This window comes from Dipodomys merriami, unplaced genomic scaffold, assembly GCF_024711535.1.
Source record: "Dipodomys merriami isolate MVZ:Mamm:240054 unplaced genomic scaffold, mDipMer1.0.p SCAF_6, whole genome shotgun sequence".
NCBI classification, from domain to species: domain Eukaryota; kingdom Metazoa; phylum Chordata; class Mammalia; order Rodentia; family Heteromyidae; genus Dipodomys; species Dipodomys merriami.
Window position 1 is genome coordinate 11438693 of NW_027206179.1, and position 26173 is coordinate 11464865.

Here is a 26173-nt window from a genome sequence, read left to right on the forward strand (position 1 = left end):
AGGACGCCTCCGCCCCTCTGGCGTCCGTTTCCCGCCCCCGACTTCGTCTCCCGCTGCTGCCGCTGCTACGGCCACGGCCGCCGCCGCCGCCACCGCCGCCGCTGCTACCGCCGCCGCCGTCCGCCGCGGCCTGGGCATCCCGCCGCCAGCATGCCGCACGCCTTCAAGCCCGGGGACTTGGTGTTCGCCAAGATGAAGGGCTACCCGCACTGGCCAGCCCGGGTGAGGCCGCGCGGCGATGGGCCAGCGGGGGGTGCGGCGAGGGCCGGGGCTCGGGGCGGCCGGGGGGCGCGGGCCGCGCGCGCACGCTGAGGGGTCGGCACCCTGAGGGGGCGCGGGCCGGCGGGGGGCCCTCGGCGCCCCCGGGGTGTAGGAAGGCTTCCCGACCGGAGGCATCCGTCGCTGGGGTCCGCAGGGCCGGGGGCTCCGGTTTCTGAGGAAGCCGCGCCCTGGGCGTGGAGTTGGGTCTTGCGGGGCCGGGGGGTGGGGGAGAGGGGTGATTGGAGGGTCCCTGCGCCGAGAAACCAGCGCCCCGGATGGTGGCCAGGGGTCGAGCCCCTCCCCTCCCCCTCCCCCCCCCTCGGTCAGGGGGACCCTGCCGCGTCCTGAGAGGCTTCAAGGTGGGGTTAAGTTTGGGGCGGGGCTATCATGGGTTCGAGGGCAAGGGGGAAGGCTGAGTAAGTTGGGCCAGGTCCGACTGGAGAAGGTCCATGGGCCGCCTGGACTCCTGAGCAGAAGTTGTGAGTGGCATTGGGGCCGTGCCAGCTCCTGGAGGAGAGTTGCAGAAATGGGGAAAAGGGGTGAGGGTCAAGGCCAAGGGGCCGAGGGAGGCCAAAGGTGAAGGAATCAGGACAGCTGATGTTGGGGGATGGAGCCTTTAAGGAAGGGCAGAGACCAAAGAACTTGGGGTTCCACTTTTGGAGGAATTGGGGAATCCTGGGTACACTAGGCCCCAGAGGCCCTTGTCACCCCTAGGTCGTTTCTGGAATGGTAGGATAGAAGCCCCAGCTTCAGACAGTGGAGTAGGGAAACTGACCTCCCAGGGTCAGTGGTGGCCCTCAGCATGGGAGAGGAGAAGCTCCAGAAGCCAGAAAGTCAGGTCCTCAGCCTGGCCGAGTTTAGCATCCTACAGAGACAGGGTGCTAGGTTGCTTAACTGAGGGAACCTAGGAGAGAGAGAGTGACAGAGAAGCTTCCAGCAGCCCTAGTCCTTCACAGTTGGAGAGATGGATGGGGGAGGCATTATTTGGGATGAGAAAACCCACTGTAAGTTGATTTGTCTGCGCCGGTTTTTCTGGAGGAGATGGGAGCAATGAAACTTTATCAGCACTTCCCTCCTTTGCCCAGTTCTCTTCTTTCCAGAGCACTAGCTTTTCCTCCTTGCCCCACCCCCCTCCTCCAGCTAGAAAGCCCGGAATATTTCCAAGCACCTGATTGGAAGTGGAGGGGCTGCTAACCTCCTGTGAGGATATGACTGACAGCTGCTGGAGCCCATGAGCCTGCAGGGAGAGGGTGGGACTTCCTGGATGCTCTCAGGGCCTGTCTCCTGCAGCCCACCCCCCACTCTCTGCATCCTTGGCGCTCACAGCTGCATCTTCTGAGAGACAGCTGCTTGGGCTTTCTGCAGGAGCCGGGGTCCCTGTCAGGTCTTGGGAGTTCATAGAAACTGAGCTTGGCCCCCCTCCCCCTGGTTGCTTTAGGAGTCCATATTTAGCTGTGCTCAGGTGAAGCACCTGTCTTAGGGCAGCTTTCTTCCCTCTTCCCAGGGAGAGGAATCGCTCTGGGTGGGGGACAGGCTTGCAATGGAGGTATACAGGAGAATGCACATTCCTGCTTGGAAGGAGATGTGTCTCCTGGGTTGAAAGCACCTCCGCCCCCAACCATGCTTCTTCCCAAGTAACTTGGTGGCTGTCTTGGTGATTTCCTGGGTCAGAGTGGGCAGGTGGGCCTCCTGGCCTTCACCCTAAGCCTCTCCTAACTGGCCTCCCCTACAGATCGATGATATTGCTGATGGCGCCGTGAAACCTCCACCCAACAAATACCCCATCTTCTTCTTTGGTACACATGAAACGTAAGTGTCCCTAGATGCGTCCTGGTATCCCCTGTCCTCATTCTCTCCCCCCACCAGTCCCCAATACCTCTACGTGGCCAGTTTACCTTTAGCTGGCCCATGGTTCCATTCTCCAGAGCCTTTCTGGGACCGAAGGACTTGTTTCCCTACGACAAATGTAAAGACAAATACGGCAAGCCCAACAAGAGGAAAGGTTTCAATGAAGGACTGTGGGAAATCCAGAACAATCCACACGCCAGTTACAGCGCTCCACCGGTGAGTAACTTGGGGTGGGAAGTGTCCAGCTCCGGGGGAGTCTGCAAAGGACACTTCCTCCTAGTGGGGCTACAGGTGGGCTTTTTCTTGTCCCACGGGAGAAGAGAAGCTTCTGGACCAGGTTCTCTGCTTCAGCCTGGCTCGATCACACTCTGGGAGGGCAGAACAGCATCCCCAGCTTCTACCCAGTCCATGCCAGGGGCTTCCCCCATCGCCACCGCCAAGGGTCCCAGGATGTGTGGTCTGGGGCTGGTTGAGGGGGGCATAGGGTTTCGGAATCTATCCTGGTAAAGACCACTGTTCCCAGGTCAGCAGAAAAAAAAGTGTTCTCTGTGTTCTAAGGCAGGCGTGGGGTGAGCACATGCTTCTAGCATGCTTCTCAAGGCCTGCGCTCCTTGGCCTGTGGTAGGAATTTTCTGTAGGCCACGGATGATGTGATAAATATCCAAATGGCCCTTGGGCAGAGAAAAGGGGCCCCACCCTCGTAAAGGCAAACCGTATTTTTTGTCAGTGACATACTCCTTTGACCTTTTTTGCCTAATATCGGGCCCAGGAGAGTCGGAGGTCGGGTGTAGAGAGAGGATTCCTGGTTGGTGAGAAGAATGACAACAGAGCCGTAGTGATGGGGACAACTCGGGCAAGCTGGTGTCTGGAGGGGCTCTGGGGGAAGGAATTTTAAAAAGTACAATTCAACTCCACAGAAGGCTGTGGAGGACTTAGGGGTACCCTGCTGGTTGTGGGGAGAATGGTGTGGAGATAGTCAAGACCTGCCTGCCTTCCCCTCGTGGTTCCTGGCACTTATGAGTGTCACCCCAGGACCTGTGGATGGTTCTGTGTTCCCATTGCCGAGTATTGCTAGACACATGGCTATGCTAGACACATGGAGGGAAGAATGGTCAGGCCTAGCCCCTGCCTTCCAAGATTACTGTCCAACATGTGGACTTCACTCAACACATCTCTTGACATTCCCATCTTGAGAGTTACAGCTTACTTTTATCACCCCAGATGAGGCCGGGAAACAGGGTCCCTGTTTGAAACCCATCCTGGCTGAGTGGAGCAGAAAGTTTTCAAGGCAGTGAGTTCCATGAGTTTCTCTGTGGCACCCGTTCAAGTTCCTTTTGGTTACGTCCTGAGCTTATTACCTCCTGGTGAATCATCTCCCCATTTAATATTTATTGGACACCCACAGCTTGCTAAGTACGGTGTAGATGCCTGCTCTCAAGGAAAGGGAACTCAAAAATAGTACTCTAGAAACCGAAGGAGCTTCCACTGAACCCCAAAGTTGCAAATTAGCCTCAGGTATCTAACCCGGATGTACTTCTAAATACAACATGGGTGTTAAACGCAGCCTCTTGGGCCAACCCCTCCAATGGTAGAGGGTCAAGACGTTGGGGCCCTGCAGTTCTTATGCACGGTCCCAGAGACCTTGCATTGTTCTGTGTATAGGTGGGCCTTTGGAAGCTTGGATTTATGGGAAACTGAGTTGTTTTCTTCTTTATGCACACTTAGAAAATTCAGTAGGTACATGGGTATTTCCAGTGACAAGGCAATCTTGCCTCTGGCCAGTTTCTATCTACCCTCACAAGATCCCCCACTGTTACAAACGCACATTCTCTCTTTAAGTATCTAATTCTGAGCATTGCGTTATATCTACTTAAATATATAAATATATATGTATATGTCATATATGCTCACACATACTCTATTTACTTTTGGTGGTACTGGGCATTGAACTCAGGACCTTGCAGTTGTTTGGCTGATGCTCTACCATTCGAACCATGTCTTTGGACCTGTTTTTGCTGGTTACTTTTGAGCTAGGTTCTTGTGGGTTTTTCTGACTGGGCTAGCCTTGAACCTTGATCTTCCTGCTCAGCTCAGCTCTCTAAGTATCTAGGAGCCATGTGCCCATGAGCCACTGGTGCCAGTCTCATTTTGGCTTTTTTTTTTTTTTTGGTTGGTCGTGGGGCTTGAACTCTGGGCCTGGGCACTGTCCCTCAGCTCTTCAGCTCAAGGCAAGCGCTCTACCACATGAGCTACAGCGCCACTTCCGGTTTTCTGGTGGTTTATTTGAGATAGGAGTCTCACGGTCTCTCCTGCCCGGGCTGGCTTTGAACCGTGATCCTCAGATCTCAGCCTCCTGAGTAGCTAGGATTACAGGCGTGAGCCACCAGCGCCCGGCTCATTTTGGCTTTGATTATTTGTGTTTTTGTTGTTGTTACTGGTCTGGGAGTTTGAACTTGGGATGTTGAGCTTGCCAGGCAGGCATCTGCCACTTGAGAAATGATTTTTTTTTTCATTATTTTTTCAGATGTTGGTATCTTTTATCCAGGCCAGCGTAGACTGCAGTCTCTTGCAGGATATCACATGTAGCTCTGTGCCTACTTTTTGTTGCTGTTGTTATTTGTTTGGCTTTGCTTTTCTTGGTCATGGAGCTTGAACTCTGGTCCTGGGTGTTGTCTCTGAGCTCTTCAAGAGCTCAAGGCGAGTGCTCTACCACTTGAGTCTCACGGACTTTCCTGCCTGGGCTGGCTTTGAACCATGATCCTCAGATCTCAGCCTCCTGAGTAGCTAGGATTACAGGTGTGAGCCACTGGCGCCTGGCTAAGATGGGGTCTTGCACACTTTGGCTACTCAGCCTCCTGAGTAGCTACCATGTCTAGCTATTTAACTCAGTCTTGCTGTGCAGTCCTGGCTAGCCGGGGACCCATCATGTAGCCCAGCAGACTTGAAACTTGTAGTCCTTCTACCTCGGCCTCCCAAGTGCTGGGTTACAGTTGTGCACCACCATGCTTGGTCTGGCTCAACAGGTCATGAGAGAGTCTGACCTGGAGGTGCTGGGATTTGAACTCAGGGCTTCATACTAGTCCCAAAGTGCAGTGGAGGGCCTATTCTCATGTCCTCATCCTAACAAGAGCTCAAGATGGTGTCCTGGTGTGCCTTCAGATGGCCCAGAGGCCTAGTGTCTGCTTGTATGCCCAGAGGGGCCAGGCTTGTCTCTGAGGTGCCTCAGCCAGACCGGGCTTCCCAGGGTTGGTGTAATTAATGGCAGTGTAACAGTGTTGGGCCTCAGGTAGGGCCCAATTTTTTCTGTAGCTGGGCCCTGGGCACTGGAGGGGGCTGGGATGCACCCTTGGCCTCAAAACACCCTGCCTGGTGTCTGCCTACCCCAGCACAATCTCCACTACCAAAATGTACCTACACATTACCAAATGCACCCTGTGGACACAATTACTCGTGACCTAGAATAACCTATTGGTAACTTCTTGTTACTTACAAGAAGCAAGGGGACCTGTCCAAGGTTTCTTCTTCTTGTTTTTGTTGTTTTAGTATGTGTGTGTGCTGGTCCTGGAGCTTCTGAACTCTTGTGTCTGGGTCCTGTCCCTGAGTTTTTTCACTCAGGGCTGTTGCTATACCACTTGAGCCACAGCTCCATTTCTGGTATTTTACTGGTTAACTAGAGATAAAAGCCTCCTGGGCTTTCCTGCCCAGGCTGGCTTTGAACCGTGGTTTTCAGATCTTAGCCTTGGGAGTAGGATTACAGGCATGAGCCACTCCAACCAGCTGAAAGGTTTCTTTTTTCCTTCATTGCTTTTTATTTCCACCCCCTTTGAGATAGGATCTCACTATGCTGCTTTGGAGCTGGAGGTGGGGGGATTGGGAGGTAGCGTGTGTGGGGGTTGTGCATGTGCACATGCCTGTGTACACTAGTATGTCAGTTCTGGGTCTTGAACTCAGATCCTAGGCACTGTCTCAGAACTTATTTTGCTAAGGCTGGTGCTCTACTTGAACCACAGCTTCCACTTCTGGCTTTTTGGTGATTAATTAGAGATAAGAGTCTCACAGACTTTCCTGGGTGAGCTGGCTTTAAACTGCAGTCCTCAGATCTTAGCCTCCTTAGTAGCTGGGATTACAGACGTGAGCCACCAGCTCCAGGCTCTGCTTTGGATCCCTTAATCATCCTGGCTTAGTGTCCTGAGTGCTGGGATCCCAGGTTTGCTTCACCACACCTGGCTACTGTTTAAGGTTCTTAAGTCTGTGGGCAATAGGGCTGGGACCAGAGCCCAGAGCTCTGAATGCCTAGGCCTGCATTCTCTTGAGTGGTACCAGCTGCTAGCAGGATGGTGAAGGGGCACTTGGGACACTGGACCCAGGTTCGAGTTGTGGCTCTGTAGCCCTTGCAGATCATGTCCCTTGTGTTCATGGTAGCATCCACTGTCCCATTCTGTGGGGGCACGGTGGGATGATGGGCAGGATGCCAGAGCTGTGGAGGCAGAGAGGTTTATCTGGTCAGGAGCTGGGCAGGAGTAGGGAAGGACTGTTCATCAGAAGCTGTGGCTGGCGCCAGGCTTCCAGGCTAGTCCTTACCCTGCCTCGGATTCTGTGCTCTTTCATTCATTCACTTATGCACGTATGTATTTATTTAATAACCTCCTTTCTGGGGCAAGGTCTTGCCATGTGGCCCAGGCTGGCCTGTGACACTCGCCCTTCAGCCTCCCCAGTGCTGGTGTGTATGGCGGCGCCTGGCTGCAGGCTCCTGAGCTGTTACTTAGATTCTTGTCTTTCCCCCTTTCCCCGTGTATGTATCCTCACCTGCAAAAGTGAGCTGTTACACATTGCAGTGACCAGCTTGGTGGCACTTAGGACCAGGACACTGGCCTGTGCTTCCTACAGGGGACCCTTGGCCTAGCCATTTAGTTGCTACGTGTCCCCCACCCACCCCCACCTCATCCCCCACCCCTGCTGTGGCTCCCTGCTGGGGAGGGAAGTCGGAGAAAAAAAATCCTAAATCCTGTCATCTCTCCTGACGTTTTCTCTTTGGGCCTTGACCTACTTAAGTATCATCCTTTTTAATCTTGTCAGAAATTGTACAGGCGAGGCCCTGACGTGGCCTGGGCCACGCAGGGAGAGGATTTCGTTCAGTGCTGCGCCACCAGCTCCCTTCAGCGCCTGCTTCTCATTTCCCTTGTCTGTTAAGAATGAACCTGCTCCGTGTGGAGGCCGCTGTGGTGCCAGCCACTCCCATCAGTGGAAGAGAAGAACTTTAGAAAAGAGGGAGCCAGGGCTGGGAAGGTGGCTCAGTGGTAGAGTGCTTGCCTCGCATGCATGAAGCCCTGGGGCTTCCATTCCTCAGTACCACATACACAGAAGAAGTGGGAAATAGAGCTGTGGTTCAAGTGGTAGAGTGCTAGCCTTGAGCAAAAGAATGCCCAGGCCCTGAGTTCAAACCCTAGGACTGCCATACATAAATAAACAAATAAAGGGAGGGGGGTCAAGCAACCAGCTAAATGAGCAAAGGAAGGTCCATCCAGCTACCTCCCCGCTGCCCAGCCCCTGCACCCGGTGTCCACAGCCCCCTTATTCCTGGACTTTTCTGCTCTCTCCCAACCTGGTTCTCTTCCTTACAGTCCCAGACCCCCCAACTACAGTCATCCAGAGAACAGTGTTCCTTCTTTTTTTTCTTTTTGAGTCCGGTCATGGATGGGGCCTGAACTCAAGGCCTGGGCGCTGTCCCTCAGCTCTTCAGCTCAAGGCTAGCGCTCTACCACTTGAGCCACAGCGCCACTTCCGGCTTTTTTCTTTTTTTGCTTATGTGGTGCTGAGGAATCGAACCCAGGGCTTTGAGCATGCAAGTCGAGCACTCTACCACTGAGCCACCTTCCCAGCCCAGTGTTCCTTCTTTCTTTAAAAAAAAATGGAGGGGACATTTACAACAAGTCACCATTTGAGACTACCCCCTCAACGGCTTTCCATGTATTTGCCATGTTGTCCATAACTACCCTAATTCCAGAACCTTCCGGGCACCCCACAAAGAACTCATGAGCCGTCCCCCTCCATTCCCTCCTGCTCCTGGTGACCTTGAGTCTTATTTTGTGTCTTCAGCCTCTCCCCTCTTCAGCTGTGCTCTCTAGAGCAGGCAGTCCTGCAACTCCCCATCTTTGTGCTGGGTCCTAACCGTGTCTCCCCGATAGACTGTGAGCTCAGCGAGGGCAGGGAGTGTCTGCCCAGCACTCAGCCAGGCGCAGGCCCATGGCAGGCATTCTGTGGTGGTTGGCTGCATGGGTGATGGGCTTACACACTTTCCTCTTGCAAACTTCAGAGTGAATTCAAGAAGGGTCCCAAGAGCGGTCCGTGTCCTTCTGTAGCGTCATCTCCGGGCTGCCTGCTTTTGGGCCACTCCCTTGGAAGGCAGGAGTTCAGCACATCCAGCAGTGGACGCCACGGGCCTGTGTCCTCAAGGCCCAGCTGCTCACAGAACCGTTTTTACGTCATCCAGTCAATCATGATTTTTGTTTGTTTGTTTGTTTGTTGCCAGTCCTGGGGCTTGAACTCAGGGCCTGAGCACTGTCCCTGAGCTTCTTTTGCTCAAGGCTAGCGCTCTACCACCTGAGCCGCAATGCCACTTCCGGCTTTTTCTGTATATGTCATACCGAGGGATTGAACCCAGGACTGGACAAGCACTCTACCACTAACACACCTTTCCAGACTCAACGAATCATGTTTTAAAACAGAGATGTTGCCAGCCCTCTAGCTGAAGTCCAAGTGCAGTCGAGAGAGCTCCGTGCACTTCCAGTACCACTGAGGCACTGGGAATCAGGATTTAACACTGCCTTCCCTAGCCTCCCCATCCTGCCCCTAGCCACAGCGCTCTGGACTTGACCTCCTCATGGGGAGATGGAGCCCGTACACTTGAGATGTAAGGGCTGGCATCTGGGTGACTAGTCGGACAGGGAGAGCCACTCAGGGCCCCTAGTGATGTGTGGACTGTGTCCCCCCTCAGCCAGTGAGCTCCTCCGACAGCGAGGAGGCCCCCGGAGCTGACCCTGCGGGGGGCAGTGACGCGGACGAGGACAACGAGGACCGGGGGGTCATGGCTGTCACGGCCGTGACCGCTGCAGCTGCCAGCGACAGGATGGAGAGCGACTCCGACTCCGACAAGAGCAGTGACCACAGTGGCCTGAAGCGGAAGACAGCGGCACTGAAGGTAGGGGCGAGACAGGACGGCCTGGCACATGTAGGCCAAAGGCTGCCCACTTCTGTCCCTCCTGGGAGGCGGGTCCTCCCGCCCTCCCTGTCAGCCTTCATCCCCCCTCCCATTTCTCCCCTCTCTCCTCCTTTCTCCCCTCCCCTCCCCTCTCTCTTCTCCCCTTCCCCTCCACAGCTTTGCAGTCCTCTTGCCTCGGCTTGCTCTATGCTGGGATTACAGGAATGAATCCTCATGCCTGACTTACTGAGATGATGGAGGTCTTGTGAAGTGTTTCAGGTTCTCAGAAACCACCTCACTCAGCTGGTCTCAGGTTAAAATGAGGACTTTAGTCTTGATATTGAATGGACTTTAATGTCTTATAGCCAGGGACCGCTCATGTCTGTCATCTTAGCTATTCAGGAGGCTGGCAGATATGGGGATATGGCTCAAGTGATAGGCCATCTGCCTAGCAAGCTCAAGACCCCGAGTTCAAATCTCAGTGCTGCAAAAAAAAAAAAAAAAAAAGGTCAGGAGGCTGAGAGTTGAGGATCAAGGTTCAAAGCCAATCCAGGCAGGGAAGTTTTTGAGACTATCTCCAGTAAACTACCAAAAAGAGCCAGAAATGGAGCTATGGCCCAAGTGGTAGAGCACTGTCCTTGAGCAACAAGTTCAGGGACAGCACCCAGGCTCTGATCTCAAGCCCCAGAAGCAGTGGGGAATATGAATGTATTTATGGTGATGATTTAATTTTTATTTTCCTTTTGCTGGTCCTGGGCGCTGTCCCTGATCTGCTTTTGCTCAAGGCTGGCGCTCTACCACTTGAGCCACAGTACCACTTCTGGCTTCTGAGTCTCCTGCCTGGGCTATCTTCAAACTGCGATCCTCACATCTCAGCCTCCTAAGTAGCTAGGATTACAGGCGTGAGCCACTGGCCCCCAGCATGATTTAATTCCTCCACCTTCCCCCCAACCTTCTTATAACATACTTGGCATTTTTGTTATTGTTATTCTTTTTTTTTGGGTCCGGTTGTGGGGCCTGAACTCTGGGCCTGGGCGCTGTCCCTCAGCTCTTCAGCTCAAGGCTAGCGCTCTACCACTTGAGCCACAGCGCCACTTCCGGCTTTTTTCTTTTTGCTTATGTGGTGCTGAGGAATCGAACCCAGGGCCTCGAGCATGCAAGGCAAGCTCTCTACCACTGAGCCACCTTCCCAGCCCTGTTATTGTTATTTTGTGAGGGGTTTTGCCTTGAATTTATTTGTTCATTATTGTGTGTATGTGTGTTTGCATGTATTTGTGCGTGTGTGTGTGCCAATCCTGAGGCTTGAACTCAGAGCCTAGGCACTGTCCCAGCACTTTTTTGCTTAAGGCTGGCATTCTACCACTTGAGCCACTGCTCCACTTCCATATTTTCCTGGTTAATTGGAGATGAGTCTGATTTGTCTGCTTAGGCTGGCTTCCAGTTGGAATCATCAGCTCTGTCTCCTGAGTAGATAGGATTATAGGTCTGAGCATAGTGCTCAGCTAAATCGATAGTTTTTCTTTTCTTTCCTTTTTTTTTTTTTTCTTTTTTTAAGTGGTGGTAGAGCATTTGAATTCAGAACCTCACACTTGAGAGGCAGACCCACATCTCTTGGTGTGTGTGTATGTGTGTGTGTGTACGCCTGCCTGTCCTAAGGCTTCAACTCAGGGCTAGATGCTGCCCCTGAACTTTTGTGCTCAAGGCTGGCATTCTACCACTTGAGCTCCTCCACTTCTGGCTTTTTTTTTTTTGGTAGTTAAATGGAGATAAGCCTCATAGACCTTACTGCCCAGGCTGGCTTTGAACTGTTATCCTCAGATCACAGCCTCCTGAGTAGCTAGGCTTACAGGCATGAGCCACTAGCACCGAGCTCTATGAGACTCATCTCCAGTTAAGCATCAAAAAATTCAGAAGTGGCCAGGTGCTGGTGTCTCACGCCTATAATCCTATCTACTCAGGAGGCTGAGATCTGAGGATCACAGTTCAAAGCCAGCCCCGGGCAGGAAAGTCCATGAAACTTATCTCCAATAAACCAGTAGAAAACCAGAAGTGGCACTGTGGCTCAAGTGGTAGAGCACTCGCCTTGAGCTGAAGAGCTGAGGGACAGTGCCCCAGCCCAGAGTTCAAGCCCCACAACCAACCAAAAAAAAAAAATCTAGAAGTGGAGCTGTGGCTCAAGTGGCAGAATGCCAGCCTTGAGTAAAAAGGCAGCACCCAACCCCAGGAGATACACACACACACACACACACACACACACACACACACACACACACACACACACACACACACACAGAGAGAGAGAGAGAGAGAGAGAGAGAGAGAGAGAGAGAGAGAGAGAGAGAGCTTCTAGACCCTCTCCCACCCTTGGGCTTTTCATCCCTTGCCATGAGCGCTGCTTGCGGGTTACTGATAGTGGCCACGCTTCCTCGCAGATGTCCGTCTCGAAACGAGCTCGCAAAGCCTCCAGTGACCTGGATCCAGCCAGCATCTCACCGTCAGAGGATGAGAACTCAGAGAGCTCGTCTGAGTCAGAGAAGACCAGTGACCAGGTGAGCAGCTGCCTGCTCCTTTGGAGGGCGGGCTGGGGCCTGTGTGAGGGAGAGCCCCACATGGCAGCCCACACCCCCTGCAGCTCCCTTCTCCTCCCACAGGATTTCACCCCTGAGAAGAAGACTGTGGGCCGGCCACCTCGGAGGGGGCCCCCAGGAGGGCGGAAGAAAAAGGTAGGGTGCCCTGTGGTCCCTTTTCTCAGTTTACATGGGGCTTCTCTCTCCCAGCCCCGTGGCTTCCAGCCATGACTGACGCACAGAACATGTGGCCCTCTGTGGTGGGGCCCAGGCAGTTTCTTGAGGAGCAGCAGGTTCTGATTCACTATGCCCAGTGTGGCATTCTGGGGGCTGGCATGCCACAAGCCTGTAGAGCCGTGTGCGTGCGTGTGCATGTGCGTGTGTGTGTGTGTGTGTGTGTGTGAACAAGCTAGGGTGAGTACTGATGCTGGGCTTGGCCGGGGCAAGTGGCGGCTGCTCATTGGCCTGAGGAGGGCATATTTGAACCCACGATGCCAGCTTGGCCCTGACCTCCACGAGCTGCCAGGCCTGTGCCACCTGCCCTCTTGTTGTAAGGAGGGGTTTGGATGGCACTGAAGGCAGTGGGGGATGGGTGGCCGTGGCCTTCGGCCCTGTGACCCTCTTCCTGCTCGGCCCTGACACCCTGCTGTGTGCCCCAGAAGGTGCCCACAGCCTCCGACTCCGACTCCAAAGCAGACTCTGACGGGGTGATGGCGCAGCCAGCGGCGGTGGCCAGGTCAGCATCGTCCTCCTCCTCATCCTCCTCCTCGTCGGACTCCGATGTGTCTGTCAAGAAGCCTCAGCGCGGCCGGAAGCCAGGTAGGCGTGCAGGCCAGGGTGACCTGGGTGGGCGTGCTGAGGCGAGGTGGTGAGCATCCTCCTTTTCCCTAGCGGAGAAGCCGCCCCCCAAGCCCCGTGGGAGGAAGCCCAAGCCTGAGAGGCCACCTTCCAGCTCTAGCAGCGACAGGTAGGAGGCGGGCAGGTGGGGCCGGTGGGCGGGGCCGTCACTGGGGGCGGGGCTTCCGCGGTGGAGGTATTGCTTTGTGAGGGCCTGTGGCTGGGGGCGAGGCCCCTGGGACCAATGGGAGGGGTCGTCTTCAGGGGGTGGGGCTGGTGGGAGGGGCCTGCTGCTGGGGGCGGGGCTGGTGGGAGGGGTCGTCACAGGGTTGGGGGCGGTAGGAGGGCCTACCGCTGGGGGCAAGGCCCCTGGGAGGAGCCGTCATCAGGGAGCATAGCCTGAGGGAGGGCCTGCTGCTGGGGGCGGGGCTGGTGGGAGGGGCCGTCCTCAGGGGCGGGACTTGTGGGAGGGGTCTTCGCTGGGGGCGGGGCGGCGGGAGGGGCCGTCTTCAGGGGCGGGGCTGGTGGGAGGGGTCTTCCCTGGGGCGGGGCGGTGGGAGGGGCCATCTTCGGGGGCGGGGCCGTGGGCGGCGCTGGGACCGTCTCAGGGCTGAGCCCATGGCCGCCTCCCCGCAGCGATAGCGATGAGGTGGACCGCATCAGCGAGTGGAAGCGGCGTGATGAGGAGCGGAGGCGCGAGCTGGAGGCCCGGAGGCGGCGTGAGCAGGAGGAGGAGCTGCGGCGGCTGCGGGAGCAGGAGAAGGAGGAGAAGGAGCGGCGGCGAGAGCGGGCGGAACGCGGGGACGCCGAGTGTGCGGGCAGCGCGGGCAGCAGCGCCGACGAGCTCAGGGATGACGATGAGCCCGGCAAGAAGCGCGGCCGCAAGGGCCGGGGCCGCGGCCCCCCGTCCTCCTCTGACTCGGAGCCCGAGGCCGAGCTGGACCGAGAGGTGGGCGCCCGGGAGGACCTGCGCCGCGGCCGCCCGCCCTCCCCATCCCACACCTTCCTGAGGGACTTCCGGGATACCGAGCACCGACGAGGTGTGGGAACGGGGCGCGGGCATGCAGGCTGCAGAGCCGGCGGCCACACCCTACTCCTGTTGGCTTTAGCTGCTTTTCAGATAAGGTTTCTCCCTTTTCTCCCAGGCAGGCCTGGACTGCAGTCCACCTGCCTTCACCGCCCGCATACCTGCAGTCTCCACCCCCTCACAGGCCCCATTTTCCACTTTAGAAAGGTCCATCTCAAATGCTTCAGGCGTAATGGTGTTTTAAGCAAGGAACTGAACACAGCGAGGGGCAGTGCACAAGGATTCTGGGCAGGGGAGCAGCCTGTGCAAAGGCCCTGGGGCAGGGTGGAGCCTGATTTGTTTGAGGACCAGTGAAGGAGCCTGTGTGGCTGAAACAGAGGTGGGAGGGGCGGGGAGGCAGGGAGGAGAGAGGGTGGGTTGTGCAGTGAAAAGAGGACCGGGCTGTGCCACTGCTGCCCCTCTGCTGGGTGGAGGCCTGGACTCACGACCCCTGTGCTCCTGCCGCTGCAGGGAAGGAAACCTGGGAGGAAGTCCCAGTCCCAGGGCTCGGAGCCCACGAAGAAACCCAGCCAGAAGGAGAAGAGGGGCCGGCCCGAAGACAAGCAGAGAGCCAGGTCAGTACCCCCCCGGCCAGGCCCGCAGCCCCGGAAGCAGGTGGCCGCCCTCCATCCATGCCAGGGCCCAGCTGCGGGGTGGGAGCCCGGTGCCCCGGGCGCTGGTGGCCACATGGGCTAGGTGACCAGGGACCTGTGTGGGGGTCACCTCTCCACAGGCCTGGGAAAGTGGAGCGAACCCGGAAACGGTCCGAAGGGCTCCCACTGGACAGGAAGGTGGAGAAGAAGAAAGGTGAGGAGCCGGGGCGGGCGGGGCACACCAGGCCGGCCAGCGCCTCCCTCTCAGGAGGGCGCCAGTGGCTCCGCAGAGCCCCGGGGCCTGGAGTGTGGGGGGCTGAGCTGCCCGGGGCCTGGGCCTGCAGTCCCCACTTAGGTCCGGTGGTGTCTCTTCTGGCCCAGAACCTTCTGTAGAGGAGAAGCTGCAGAAGCTGCACAGTGAGATCAAGTTCGCGCTGAAGGTCGACAATCCGGTAAGACATCCTCAGCCATGAAGGCTCAGCCACCTCGCGTCCCGGGAGTTCTCTTTACATCAGTGAAGGCCTGGGTGGACCTGTGGGGTCAGGGCCCGGCCTCCCCTGCAGTGTAGGGGACCCCCCCCCCCCACCACCATGCTGGCTCCTGGCTGGCCTCTGGCCATGGTGCAGCCACAACCCTTCTCCTCCCCCCCCCCCAGGACGTGCAGAGGTGTCTGAATGCACTGGACGAGCTGGGGACGCTGCAAGTGACCTCCCAGATCCTGCAAAAGAACACCGACGTGGTGGCCACACTGAAGAAGGTAAGGCAGGAGGCAGATGGGGAGGGGCCCTGCGGGGGTGGAGGCCATGGGGACTGGCAAGGGTCTTGTGGGAGGTCAGCCGGCTCCCTGGGGTGACACGGTGGCCGTGTGGGCAGATTCGCCGGTACAAAGCCAACAAGGACGTCATGGAGAAGGCGGCGGAGGTCTACACACGGCTCAAGTCGCGGGTGCTGGGGCCCAAGATTGAGGCGATCCAGAAAGCCAACAAGACGGGCGCCGAGAGGGAGAAGACGGAGGAGCTGCTGAGCGGGGAGGAGGCCCCCAAGGACAAGGCTGAGGACGAGGCGGCTGGTGAGGACCCGGGCGGCGGAGCCTGCTCCTGTGTCTCTCGGGCTAGAACATTCTAGCGGGGTCACACCCTGCCTCTGTCCAGGTGGCCGCAGTAGCTGCAGAGCAGCCTCGCGGAGCCTGTGGCTCTCGCGTGAGCCTGCGCATGCTGAGGGCCGTTTGGGGGAGGCCATCTGCAAGGCAGAGGCTCAGCGCCCGAGGCCCGCCCCGACCACAGGTCCGCCACGGGGGTCAGGGAGTGACCCCAACTTCTCCATGCCCCCTAGATCTCCCAGCCCCCGTGAACGGCGATGCCACATCACAAAAGAGGGAGAGCGTGGAGGACAAGGAGGAAGACGCGCAGGACTCGGAGGAGGGCGCGAGGCGCGGCTCTGGAGACCTGCGGGGCGGGTGAGTGTGCCCCGGGTGCCCCCCCCCCGCGGCCGCGCCCCCCCTTCCCAGCCCACAGACAGCGCCAGGACCCCGCTTCCCCTCACACCTGCCCTGCTCCCCATGGCCTGGAGCTGGCCGAGCGGTCCTCACCCCCCTTCCATTGTGCCCCCCTGCCCCCCCAGCAGCCTGCGGGAGGGCCCGGACCCGGACAGGCCTGGGGGCGAGCGGCAGGAACGCGAGAGGGTGCGGCTGGACGAGGAGAGCTGAGCTCGGGCTGCGGCTGCTGTCCCCTCCCGACCCCCACCAGAGCAGAGACCTTGGGGGGAACCGCTGTGCTGTTTGTTTGTATCTGTCCCCTCGGGGGGTTTTCTGCCTAATTTCTGTGATTTCTGACCGACATGAAATGACTATAAAGGGTTTTCTAATGAAAAGAGATCCCTTTTATTGGCTCGGTTTGCTAACGGCAGTGGGGAGCGGTGTGCGTCCCCCGTCCCCCAGAGGCCCCTGGGAGCGGGTGGACTGTTGGAGGAGGCCCGGAGCGCAGCGCGGGGCCTGGTGTCTCCATGGCTGTAGCCGGCGGCACTCGTGTCGCTCCTCCGTGCTGCGTGTGGCATGAAGCTGGGGAAGGAAAGGCTGGGGGGGGGCACAGGTCCTGTCATGGCCGTCACCAGCTGCTCCCTCCGTCCCCGCGGCCCCCGCCCCCGCTGGCCCGTTCCGCAGATCCCAGGCCAGGGAGGACGGCCAGGCCCCGGCTTCACCTCGTCCAGCCCTCTGCACGGCCTGGCTCCATCCCACAGGGGTCGGGGTGGTTCGCCTGTTCCCTCAAGCGAGATCCCCTGGGAAGGCATTTCCCACGCAAGCACCTGCTGTGCACTCGCCAGGGGCCGGGTCAGCCTCTGCCCGCAGTGTAGAGGTGGCCACAGGAAGGGGCCCACGGGGGCTGAGGAAGGAAGGGTCCTCACTCGGGAGTGGAGCTCCCAGAAGTCCTGCGGCCAGTCCTAGCCACACAGCCCCTCCCTGGAGCCAGGGCAGGAGGCGCAGACAGAGCCCCATCCCCGGGGCCCCTGCTTGGACGCACAGGACCAGGGCCCTGGGGAAGCAGGCTGGGCTGGGGGTGCACAGGACCGGCCTGGGTGTGCAGATGCCTACAGCTGGTGCGCGCCGGGGCCCGTGGCGAAGGGCCCCACCAGCCAGCCGAGCGGGGGGCTGTGCTGCAGGGCCTCCAGCTGTGCCTCCAGCCCCTGCCACGCGCGGCTCACGCCGTCCCGGCTCTGGGCCAGGCTCTCGGCTGGCAGCTCCACGGCGGAGCCCACGGAGGACACCAGGCTGTAGAGCTCACACAGGCTGTGGCGGGCGAGGCCCAGCTGCCGCTGGGGCTCCGACAGGCCCCGCAGGCCGCAGGCCAGGCCGCTGTAGGCCGAGTGCAGCTGGCGGAGGAGGGTGCAGACCCTGGACAGAGCCTCGGCGCCGGGTGCCTGTGGAACAGACAGCCGGTGAGCAGGGGAGGGCAGGGGAGGGAGGGAGAGGGAGGGAGAGGGGCAGGGGAGGGCAAGGGAGGGAGGGAGAGGGGCAGGGGGAAGGCTGGGAAGGAGAGGTCCACTGTGCCACTGCACCTCTTGGTTCCCTGTGTGGTCCGCTGTGGGGCTAGCTTCCCCATCTCCACACTGCTGCTCTCCTGGAGCCTGCACCTCGGCCTCCATCTGGAAGGGTGGAAGGGGGGTTAGAAGGGGGAGGGGGGCGCCTGGCAGGGACTAGTGCGTCCCAGAGCACGGGGCCTGGAGCTCAGGCTGGGCTGACCCCCGGGGTCTCATGGAAGGGACCAGGGGCGGGCTTAGGAGTGGCGACCAGGCAACTTGATGTCTGTAAGATGATGTCACCATCCAGCATGAACCCAGCCATGACTCCCTAGAGTCCTGGCCGTCAGCATGACTTCTAGGGTTGAGTCCCCAGGGCAGGATCTGTCCTGTCCCCTCTGCCACCCTCTCAGCATATTTCTGCCTTGGGGCCTTGGCCCAGCCAGTCCTCAGGTGCCCCTGGCTGACGTTGAGGGACATGAGTGGGTGTCGCAGTGGGAGGGGCTCCTGAGACGCTGCTCAGCGGCCTGCAGAGACCCTGCCCCAGGATGCACAGGCACTGTGCCCCGGAAGCTGTTTGATTCGCCCTCAGGGTCCTGAGTCCAGCTGTACTGGCATTGCTCCCCAGCTGCCCCCGCCGGCCCGGCTCTGCACCCCTGCCCCTCTGCGGGGACGGGCCTGCCCGGCGTACGGTGTGCGTGTGTTGAATGGCGCGTGGGCAGAGGTGTGGGGAGGGGCAGCGGCGTCCTCACCGTCTGGAAGGCGTCCTGCAGCTGGGCCAGGGCATCCCGGGCCTGGAACTGACTGTGTTGAACGTGGCTCAGGCTGTGCTCGAAAGCCCGCTGGCGGAAGCTGGGGGCCAGATCCCCGAGACACACGAAGTAGCTGGCCTGGTCAGCCGAGAGCACCTTCGGCCCCGGCTCCGAGGCCTCCAGCTGGGCTGGAAGAAAGACAGCCAGCCTCACCCCAGGAAACCCCAGGCCTGCGCTCGGGTTTGGCTCAGAGCCCAGGCGGTGCCGCCCCTGCCCTGCCCGCTCCGCCTCACCTTGCTCCTGGGCGCTCATGGGGTGGAAGAGCTCCCCCAGCCCTCGCAGCTCACGGCAGAGCCCGGCAGGCGCTGTGTCTACCCCGTGTGCATCCGTGAGCTCACTGTGGGCTCCGCCACTCCGCGCAGCACCGACTCCAGCCTGGACAGCGCCCGGGATCACGTCTCCTGCCTCCGTGAGTCGGGTGGATGTGGCGGCTCTGCTGCCAGCCAGCACGGCGCTGCTGGTGTCCAGGCCACCCTGGGCGGTGCCTCTGGCCACATCCATGCCCTGGGTGACCCCACTGCAGATGGTGGCCTTGGCACCCAGAGCCACATTCTGAGTTGTGTGGAGGCCGGATTGAACAGTGCCCTGGGCCACGTTCACAGCCCCCGCCAGCCCCGAGGCCACTGTGTCCTTGGTTCCCATGACGACAGACTTGGTGGTGTCCAGACCCATCTGGACTGTCCCTTTGGCCACGTTCATGGCTCCCGTAAGCCCCGTGGACACTGTATTTTTGCTGCCTGTCAGGACAGCTTTTGAAGTGTCCAGGCCGGTCTGCACTGTCCCCTTGGCCACATTCACAGCCCCTGTGAGCCCGGTGGCCACTGTGTCCTTCGTGCCGGTCAGCACGGTCTTGCCAGTGTCCACACCAGCCTGCATGGCGCTCTTGGCCATGTTCATGGCCCCTGTGAGCCCGGTGGCCACTGTGTCCTTCGAGCCGGTCAGCACGGTGTTGCCAGTATCCACACCAGCCTGTACGGCGCTCTTGGCCACATTCATGGCCCCTGTGAGCCCCGTGGCCACTGTATTTTTAGTACCTGTAAGGACAGCCTTTGAAGTGTCCAGGCCGGTCTGCACCGTCCCTTTGGCCATGTTCAGAGCTCCTGTGAGCCCAGGGGCCACTGTATTCTTGGTGCCGGTCAGCACACTCTTGGTGGTATCCAGGCCGGTCTGGACCGTCCCTTTGGCCACATTGATGGCACCGGTGAGCCCACTGCTCACCGTGTCCTTCGTGCCGGTCAGCACGGTCTTGCCGGTGTCCATGCCAGCCTGCATGGCACTTTTGGCCAAGTTAGTGGCCCCAGTCAGCCCTGTGGCCACTGTGTTTTTGGTGCCCGTGAGGACAGCCTTTGAAGTGTCCAGGCCGGTTTGCACTGTCCCTTTGGCCATGTTCAGAGCTCCTGTGAGCCCAGGGGCCACTGTATTCTTGGTGCCGGTCAGCACGCTCTTTGTGGTGTCCAGGCCAGTCTGGACCGTCCCTTTGGCCACGTTCACAGCCCCCGTGAGCCCTGTGGTTACTGTATCTTTTGTGCCTGTGAGGACAGCTTTCGAAGTGTCCAGGCCACCCTGGACAACGCCCTTGGCCACATTGATGGCGCCAGTGACCCCACTGCTGACCGAGTCTTTCGTTCCAGTGAGCATGGTCTTGCTGGTGTCCACGCCAGCCTGCACAGCCGTCTTGGCCACGTTCATGGCCCCCGTGAGCCCCGTGGACACTGTGTCTTTGGTGCCCATGACCATAGACTTGGTGGTGTCCAGGCCGGTCTGCACTGTCCCCTTGGCCACATTGATGGCACCGGTGACCCCACTGCTGAATGTGTCCTTAGTTCCAGTCAGCACGGTCTTGCTGGTGTCCACCCCAGCCTGCACGGCGCTCTTGGCCACATTTGTGGCCCCTGTGAGCCCAGTGGCCACTGTGTCCTTGGTGCCCATGACCACAGACTTGGTGGTGTCCAGGCCAGTCTGCACTGTCCCCTTGGCCACGTTCACAGCCCCTGTGAGCCCGGTGGCCACTGTGTCCTTCGTTCCGGTCAGCACGGTCTTGCTGGTGTCCACCCCAGCCTGCACGGCACTCTTGGCCACGTCCACAGCCCCTGAAAGCCCGGTGGCCACTGTGTCCTTCGTTCTGGTCAGCACGGTCTTGCTGGTGGCCACACCAGCCTGCACAGCGCTCTTGGCCACGTTTGTGGCCCCTGTGAGCCCGGTGGACACTGTGTCCTTGGTACCCATGACCACAGACTTGGTGGTGTCCAGGCCGGTCTGGACCGTTCCCGTGGCCATGTTCACAGCCCCCGTGAGCCCGGTGGCCACTGTGTCCTTCGTTCCCATCAGCACGGTCTTGCTGGTGTCCACCCCAGCCTGCACGGCGCTCTTGGCCACATTTGTGGCCCCTGTGAGCCCAGTGGCCACTGTGTCCTTGGTGCCCATGACCACAGACTTGGTGGTGTCCAGGCCGGTCTGCACTGTCCCCTTGGCCATGTTTGCAGCCCCCGTGAGCCCGGTGGCCACTGTGTCCTTCGTTCCGGTCAGCACGGTCTTGCTGGTGTCTATGCCAGCCTGCACGGCGCTCTTGGCCACATTTGTGGCCCCTGTGAGCCCAGTGGCCACTGTGTCCTTGGTGCCCATGACCACAGACTTGGTGGTGTCCAGGCCGGTCTGCACTGTCCCCTTGGCCATATTTGCAGCCCCTGTGAGCCCGGTGGCCACTGTATCCTTCGTTCCGGTCAGCACGGTCTTGCTGGTGTCCACCCCAGCCTGCACGGCGCTCTTGGCCACGTTTGTGGCCCCTGTGAGCCCAGTGGCCACTGTGTCCTTGGTGCCCATGACCACAGACTTGGTGGTGTCCAGGCCGGTCTGCACTGTCCCCTTGGCCACATTTGCAGCCCCCGTGAGCCCGGTGGCCACTGTATCCTTCGTTCCGGTCAGCATGGTCTTGCTGGTGTCCACACCAGCCTGCACGGCGCTCTTAGCCATGTTCATGGCCCCCGTGAGCCCGGTGGACACTGTATTTTTTGTGCCTGTGAGGACAGCCTTTGAAGTGTCCAGGCCGGTCTGCACTGTCCCCTTGGCCACATTGATGGCGCCAGTGACCCCACTGCTGACTGTGTCCTTTGTTCCAGTCAGCACGGTCTTGCTGGTGGCCACACCAGCCTGCACAGCACTCTTGGCCACATTTGTGGCCCCTGTGAGCCCAGTGGCCACTGTGTCCTTGGTGCCCATGACCACAGACTTGGTGGTGTCCAGGCCGGTCTGCACTGTCCCCTTGGCCATATTCGCAGCCCCTGTGAGCCCAGTGGCCACTGTGTCCTTCGTTCCGGTCAGCACGGTCTTGCTGGTGTCCACGCCAGCCTGTGCGGCACTCTTGGCCACATTCATGGCGCCCATGAGCCCCGTGGACACTGTGTTTTTGGTGCCTGTGAGGACAGCCTTTGAAGTGTCCAGGCCCACTTGGACTGTCCCTTTAGCCATGTTTGCAGCCCCTGTGAGCCCAGTGGCCACTGTATCCTTCGTGCCGGTCAGCACAGTCTTGCTGGTGTCTACACCAGCCTGCACAGCGCTCTTGGCCACGTTCATGGCCCCTGTGAGCCCTGTGGACACTGTGTTTTTGGTGCCCGTGAGGACAGCCTTTGAAGTGTCCAGGCCGGTCTGCACTGTCCCTTTGGCCATGTTCAGAGCTCCTGTGAGCCCAGGGGCCACTGTATTCTTGGTGCTGGTCAGCACGCTCTTGGTGGTGTCCAGGCCGGTCTGCACTGTGCCTTTGGCCACGTTCATGGCCCCCGTGAGCCCGGTGGCCACTGTATCTTTTGTGCCTGTGAGGACAGCTTTCGAAGTGTCCAGGCCCGTTTGGACTGTCCCTTTGGCCACATCCACAGCCCCCATGAGTCCAGTGGCCACTGTGTCCTTGGTGCCCATGATCACAGACTTGGTGGTGTCCAGGCCGGTCTGCACTGTCCCTTTGGCCACGTTCACAGCCCCCGTGAGCCCGGTGGCCACTGTGTCCTTCGTTCCGGTCAGCACGGTCTTGCTGGTGTCCATGCCAGCCTGCACGGTGCTCTTGGCCACGTTTACGGCTCCCGAGAGTCCGGTGGCCACCGTGTCCTTGGTACCTGTGAGGACCACCTTGGAGGTGTCCAGCCCCCCTTGCACCACCCCTTTGGCCATCCCCACGGCCCCCAGGACCCCTTCAGATGCTGCATCCTTGGTGCTGGCCAGGGCTGACCGTGTGGTGTCCAGGCCGCCCTGGACCACACCCTTGGCCGAGTCCAGCATGCTGGTTATCCCCGAGGAGAGGGCGTCCTTGGTCCGTGTCGTCGTGGAGCCCGCCTGGGCCGCTGCGGTCAGCTGAGGGGGAAGCAGGGCGGTCAGCGGCAAGTGGAGGCCACAGGCCTCTGCCACCCGCCACCCACAGGCCCAGCTCCCGCCAGCACCACTGGGGCCCGACTCCCCCTCAGCTGAGCACTGCATGTCCTCCTTTCACTGTAGGGGACCCTGGCACCCCAAGACGCGGCATTCTTAGTTACCATTACAGCTGGCCCAAATGTCCCTCTTCTGAGCCCTGAGGCTTGAACTCTGGGCCTGGAGCTGTCCCTGAGCTCTTTTGCTCAAGGTGAGCGCTCTACCACTTGAGCCACAGCGCCACTACAGCACCACTTCGTTTTCTGGTGGTTCACTGGAGATAAGAATCCCTCAGATCTCAGCCTCCCGAGTAGCTAGGGTTACAGGAAGTGAGCCACCAGCGCCCAGCCATTCTGTACTCTTGCTCCTGAGGTGTTGAGCCATCTGGGCTTAGTGTTTATTAAAACCAATGTACTCACTAGGCACGAGTTTGTATCGGAGAATCACAGTCCGAAGCCAGCCCAGGCAGGAGTCTGTGAGACTCTTTATCTCCAACGAACCCCCAGAAAACCAGAAGTGGAGCTGTGGTTCAAGTGGTAGAGCGCTAGCCTTGAACACAAACCTAAGTAAGAGTGTGAGGTCCTAGGACTGGTGACGCACGCGCACGTGCGCGTGCGCACACACACACACACACACACACACACACACACTGCATTCAACAGAAAGTCACCACACAAGAGAATGACTCAGCCCCTCAGCCTGGTACTGGGGTTGAGGATCCCTGGAATTCTCTCTCCAAGTTCAAATCCAGCTCTCCTCACTTGCAGGGTGACAGTAAGCAAGCCACATCCCTTCTCTGAGCCTTCACTGGACCTAAACCCAATGACTCCAGCAATGGGGGTGGGGCTTCGATGAGGAATGTATTGTTTGGTGGGCGTGGCTTGGTAGATAGGGATAGATAGGGATGTGGCTCAAAAAATAATAGCCCAGCACCAGTGGCTCAGCCTGCAATCCTAGCCTCTCACAGGCTGATTTCTGAGGATCACAGTTCAAAGCCAGACCGGGCAGGAAAATCCCTGAGACCCTTATCTCCAATGGCGCTGTGGCTCAAGTGGTAGAGCACTAGCCTTGAGCTGAAGAGCTGAGGGACAGCGCCCAGGCCCAGGGTTCAAAGCCCTATAACTGGCCGCTACCCCCAAAATAAATAAAAGCTCAGGGATGGTGCCCAGGCCCAGTTCTAGTCCCATGGGTATCCAAAAAGTTACTTCCATGGCTGGGGGGCTTGGCCACAGTGGTATGGGCTTGGTTCCTTGTGGGCGTGGCTTGGTTGTGGGTGTGGCTTGGTTGTGGGCATGGTTTCTTGTGGGTGTGGCTTGGTTGCGGGTGTGGTTCCTTGTGGGTGTGGCTTGGTTATGGGTCTGGTTCCTTGTGGGTGTGGCTTGGTTGTGGGCATGGTTTCTTGTGGGCGTGGCTTGGTTGTGGGTGTGGCTTGGTTGTGGGCATGGTTTCTTGTGGGTGTGGCTTGGTTGCGGGTGTGGCTTGGTTATGGGTCTGGTTCCTTGTGGGTGTGGCTTGGTTATGGGTCTGGTTCCTTGTGGGTGTGGCTTGGTTGTGGGCGTGGTTTCTTGTGGGCGTGGCTTGGCTGTGGGTGTGGCTTGGTTATGGGCGTGGCTTGGTTGTGGGTGTGGCTTGGCTATGGGTCTGGTTCCTTGTGGGTGTGGCTTGGTTGTGGGCGTGGTTTCTTGTGGGCGTGGCTTGGTTGGTTGGGAGTGGCTCAAGGCAGGGAATGCCTGCTTCCCAAGCTTCCAGGCCCTGAGTTCAAACCCCATCCTACACAAAAGAGCTCCTTGAGGAGAGTGGGGAGCTGGAATGCGGCGGCTGCTCCGTGCCGGCAGAAGAGCAGGGTATGGCCTCTGAGGGGTGCTTTGATTTGAAGCAGGGGAGTCCAACTGGGGTGACCCAGTCGTACTTGGCTCTCTGGGAAGCCTGGCCAGCTAGTGCTCCGGGCAGAGCAGCGCGGAGAGTGGGGTGCAGGCCGCACCCTCAACCCTCCCAGCGCTTTGTCCCCCCGAATGTGGCCCCCAGCTGTCACACCCTCTGCAGGGCCAGGCTCATCTAGAACCACGGTCCTGCCCGTGCCACTGTGTGACTTGGGGCGGGTGTGTCAGCCTCACTGGGTGTCTAGGATGCAATGAGCAATTTCTGTCTTTCTCACAGACTGACTGGGACAGGAGGGGAACATCAGGCCCTTTGGAGCATGGAGCGTGTGCCCATTTCCCAGATGTGCAAGCCGAGGCCCAGAGAGAGAGAGAGAGAGAGAGGAACAGGAGCCACCAAGTCTCCCAGAGGCACAAACAGGCCGCGTCACACTGTGCGTGGGTGCCCACCCTCGTGGCCCACGCCCGGCTCCCGCCGAGCCGCCTCTCACCTCATCCGAAGGCCCCTGCAGCTTCTCCGTTTCCCCGGCCACCTGCTCCGGCTCCGAGGCCGCTGTGAGGACACCGGCGGTTAGGAAAGGCCCCGCTGCCCGGGGCCCGTTGCATCATTGCCTGGAATGTCCCGGCCACCGTGCCAGGGACAGCGGAAGGTGGCACCCGCGGCCGCCAGCCAGGCTCAGCTCCCCCAGGGACCTTCTTCCCTCGGGGCCCTGGGTGCCCACCCGGGCCTGGGGTGACTTGAGGCAGAGCTTGGCTGTGTGTCCCCGAGGTTTGCGGTGGCCAAGGCAGCTGCCTGCAGCTCTGAGCCAGATCGGGGGTCACGGGGGGGGGGGGGGCTCCTCACGGAAGCCACTCCCCTGCCCATCCTGGGCCCGTCCTGTCCCAGCCAGCTCCTGTGTGACCCCAGGAGAGCCGCTGGCCGTCTCTGGACACCAGGCTCCCACACACACACTTCCGAATGAGCTCAAATGTGCTTACGCAAGACAAGGAGTGGGGTGCAGAGACTATGGGGGACCGCCGGGCTCAGCCCTCCACTTTAACCTGGCCTGTCCACCCATCGCTGCCTCAGTTTCCCCCATCGGGCACTGCTGTGACTGATGAGACCACCCAAGCACGCATAAATCTCCCAAAGGGCCAGGCTTGCCTGTGTCCTGCCAGCCCGAGGACCCCCGTTCCCCCCCTGCCCCCCGTGGCTCGGTCCACTCACCCTGGGCCCGAGCTGGCGCGGCCGTGGGGTCGGGGGGCGGCCGGGCCTCCTTCCCGGAGCCACGGGCGTTGGCCACCAGGTTCCGGGCAGCGCCAAAGCCGGGCAGGGACCCGAAAAAGCTGCTCAGGGTCTGCATGGGGGGGACGGGGGGGCGGAAGAGGCCGGGTGAGCAGAACGGGGGCTCACCTGCGGCCTCTGACCCCCATGTTTTCTCCCCCCCTGCTCACCTTGCCCTTCGACTTGGGGCGACCCCGGCTCCCTTCTTCCCCAGCAGACATAGTGGCGATCTCAGGGACTGGAAGGGGTGAGGCAGAGAAAACGTGGGGGACCCCCACAGCTTCCCCTCCGTCCGCTGCGGGCTGCGGCCCGCGTTGGGGTTCCCGTGGGGAAGGCCCGGGGCTGGCAGCTGCTGCTGTGCCCGGCTCGCAGGCCTTATAGGGTCTGGGGCAGCTCAGGCCCCGCCCCTCGGCTGGCGGCCAGGGCTGGGGGGGGCGGTCACGTGA

At 59.6% G+C, this 26173-nt stretch overlaps 2 protein-coding genes across 4 annotated transcripts; one reads left to right on the plus strand and one right to left on the minus strand.

Moving 5' to 3' along the window:
• Window positions 1-16239, plus strand: LOC138813940 (hepatoma-derived growth factor-related protein 2-like). Of its 3 annotated transcripts, none has more exons than XM_070002542.1 (16): window positions 1-222; window positions 1994-2070; window positions 2187-2325; window positions 9104-9307; window positions 11740-11856; window positions 11959-12030; window positions 12534-12693; window positions 12766-12841; window positions 13348-13660; window positions 14249-14352; window positions 14511-14584; window positions 14752-14822; window positions 15026-15127; window positions 15244-15439; window positions 15703-15826; window positions 15991-16239. In XM_070002542.1, exons 1-16 carry the CDS (start codon window positions 151-153, stop codon window positions 16073-16075), a joined length of 1986 nt encoding a protein of 661 aa, XP_069858643.1. In that variant the 5' UTR covers window positions 1-150; the 3' UTR covers window positions 16076-16239. The 3 variants fall into 3 exon arrangements, with proteins under 3 accessions (XP_069858643.1, XP_069858645.1, XP_069858644.1); XM_070002544.1 differs by having other exon boundaries at window positions 15994-16239; XM_070002543.1 differs by having other exon boundaries at window positions 12537-12693.
• LOC138813939 (perilipin-4-like) lies at window positions 16232-26061 on the minus strand. Its single transcript, XM_070002541.1, has 7 exons — window positions 25898-26061; window positions 25671-25800; window positions 24955-25016; window positions 18428-22532; window positions 18135-18322; window positions 17422-17508; window positions 16232-17283 (listed from the first exon to the last, which is right to left on the minus strand). Exons 1-7 carry the CDS (start codon window positions 25946-25948, stop codon window positions 16954-16956), a joined length of 4953 nt encoding a protein of 1650 aa, XP_069858642.1. The 5' UTR covers window positions 25949-26061; the 3' UTR covers window positions 16232-16953.
• Window positions 26062-26173: the final 112 nt, after the last annotated feature.

Coding starts and splice junctions, on each gene's coding strand:
- LOC138813940 (XM_070002542.1), top strand. CDS start 151: ATGCCGCACGCCTTCAAGCCCGGGGACTTGGTGTTCGCCAAGATGAAG. Junction 223..1,993: donor ACCCGCACTGGCCAGCCCGG/GTGAGGCCGCGC, acceptor CCTCCCCTACAG/ATCGATGATATTGCTGATGG. Junction 12,842..13,347: donor TCCAGCTCTAGCAGCGACAG/GTAGGAGGCGGG, acceptor GCCTCCCCGCAG/CGATAGCGATGAGGTGGACC.
- LOC138813939 (XM_070002541.1), bottom strand. CDS start 25,948: ATGTCTGCTGGGGAAGAAGGGAGCCGGGGTCGCCCCAAGTCGAAGGGC. Junction 25,017..25,670: donor CGCGCCAGCTCGGGCCCAGG/GTGAGTGGACCG, acceptor GTGTCCTCACAG/CGGCCTCGGAGCCGGAGCAG. Junction 17,284..17,421: donor ACCACACAGGGAACCAAGAG/GTGCAGTGGCAC, acceptor TCTGTTCCACAG/GCACCCGGCGCCGAGGCTCT.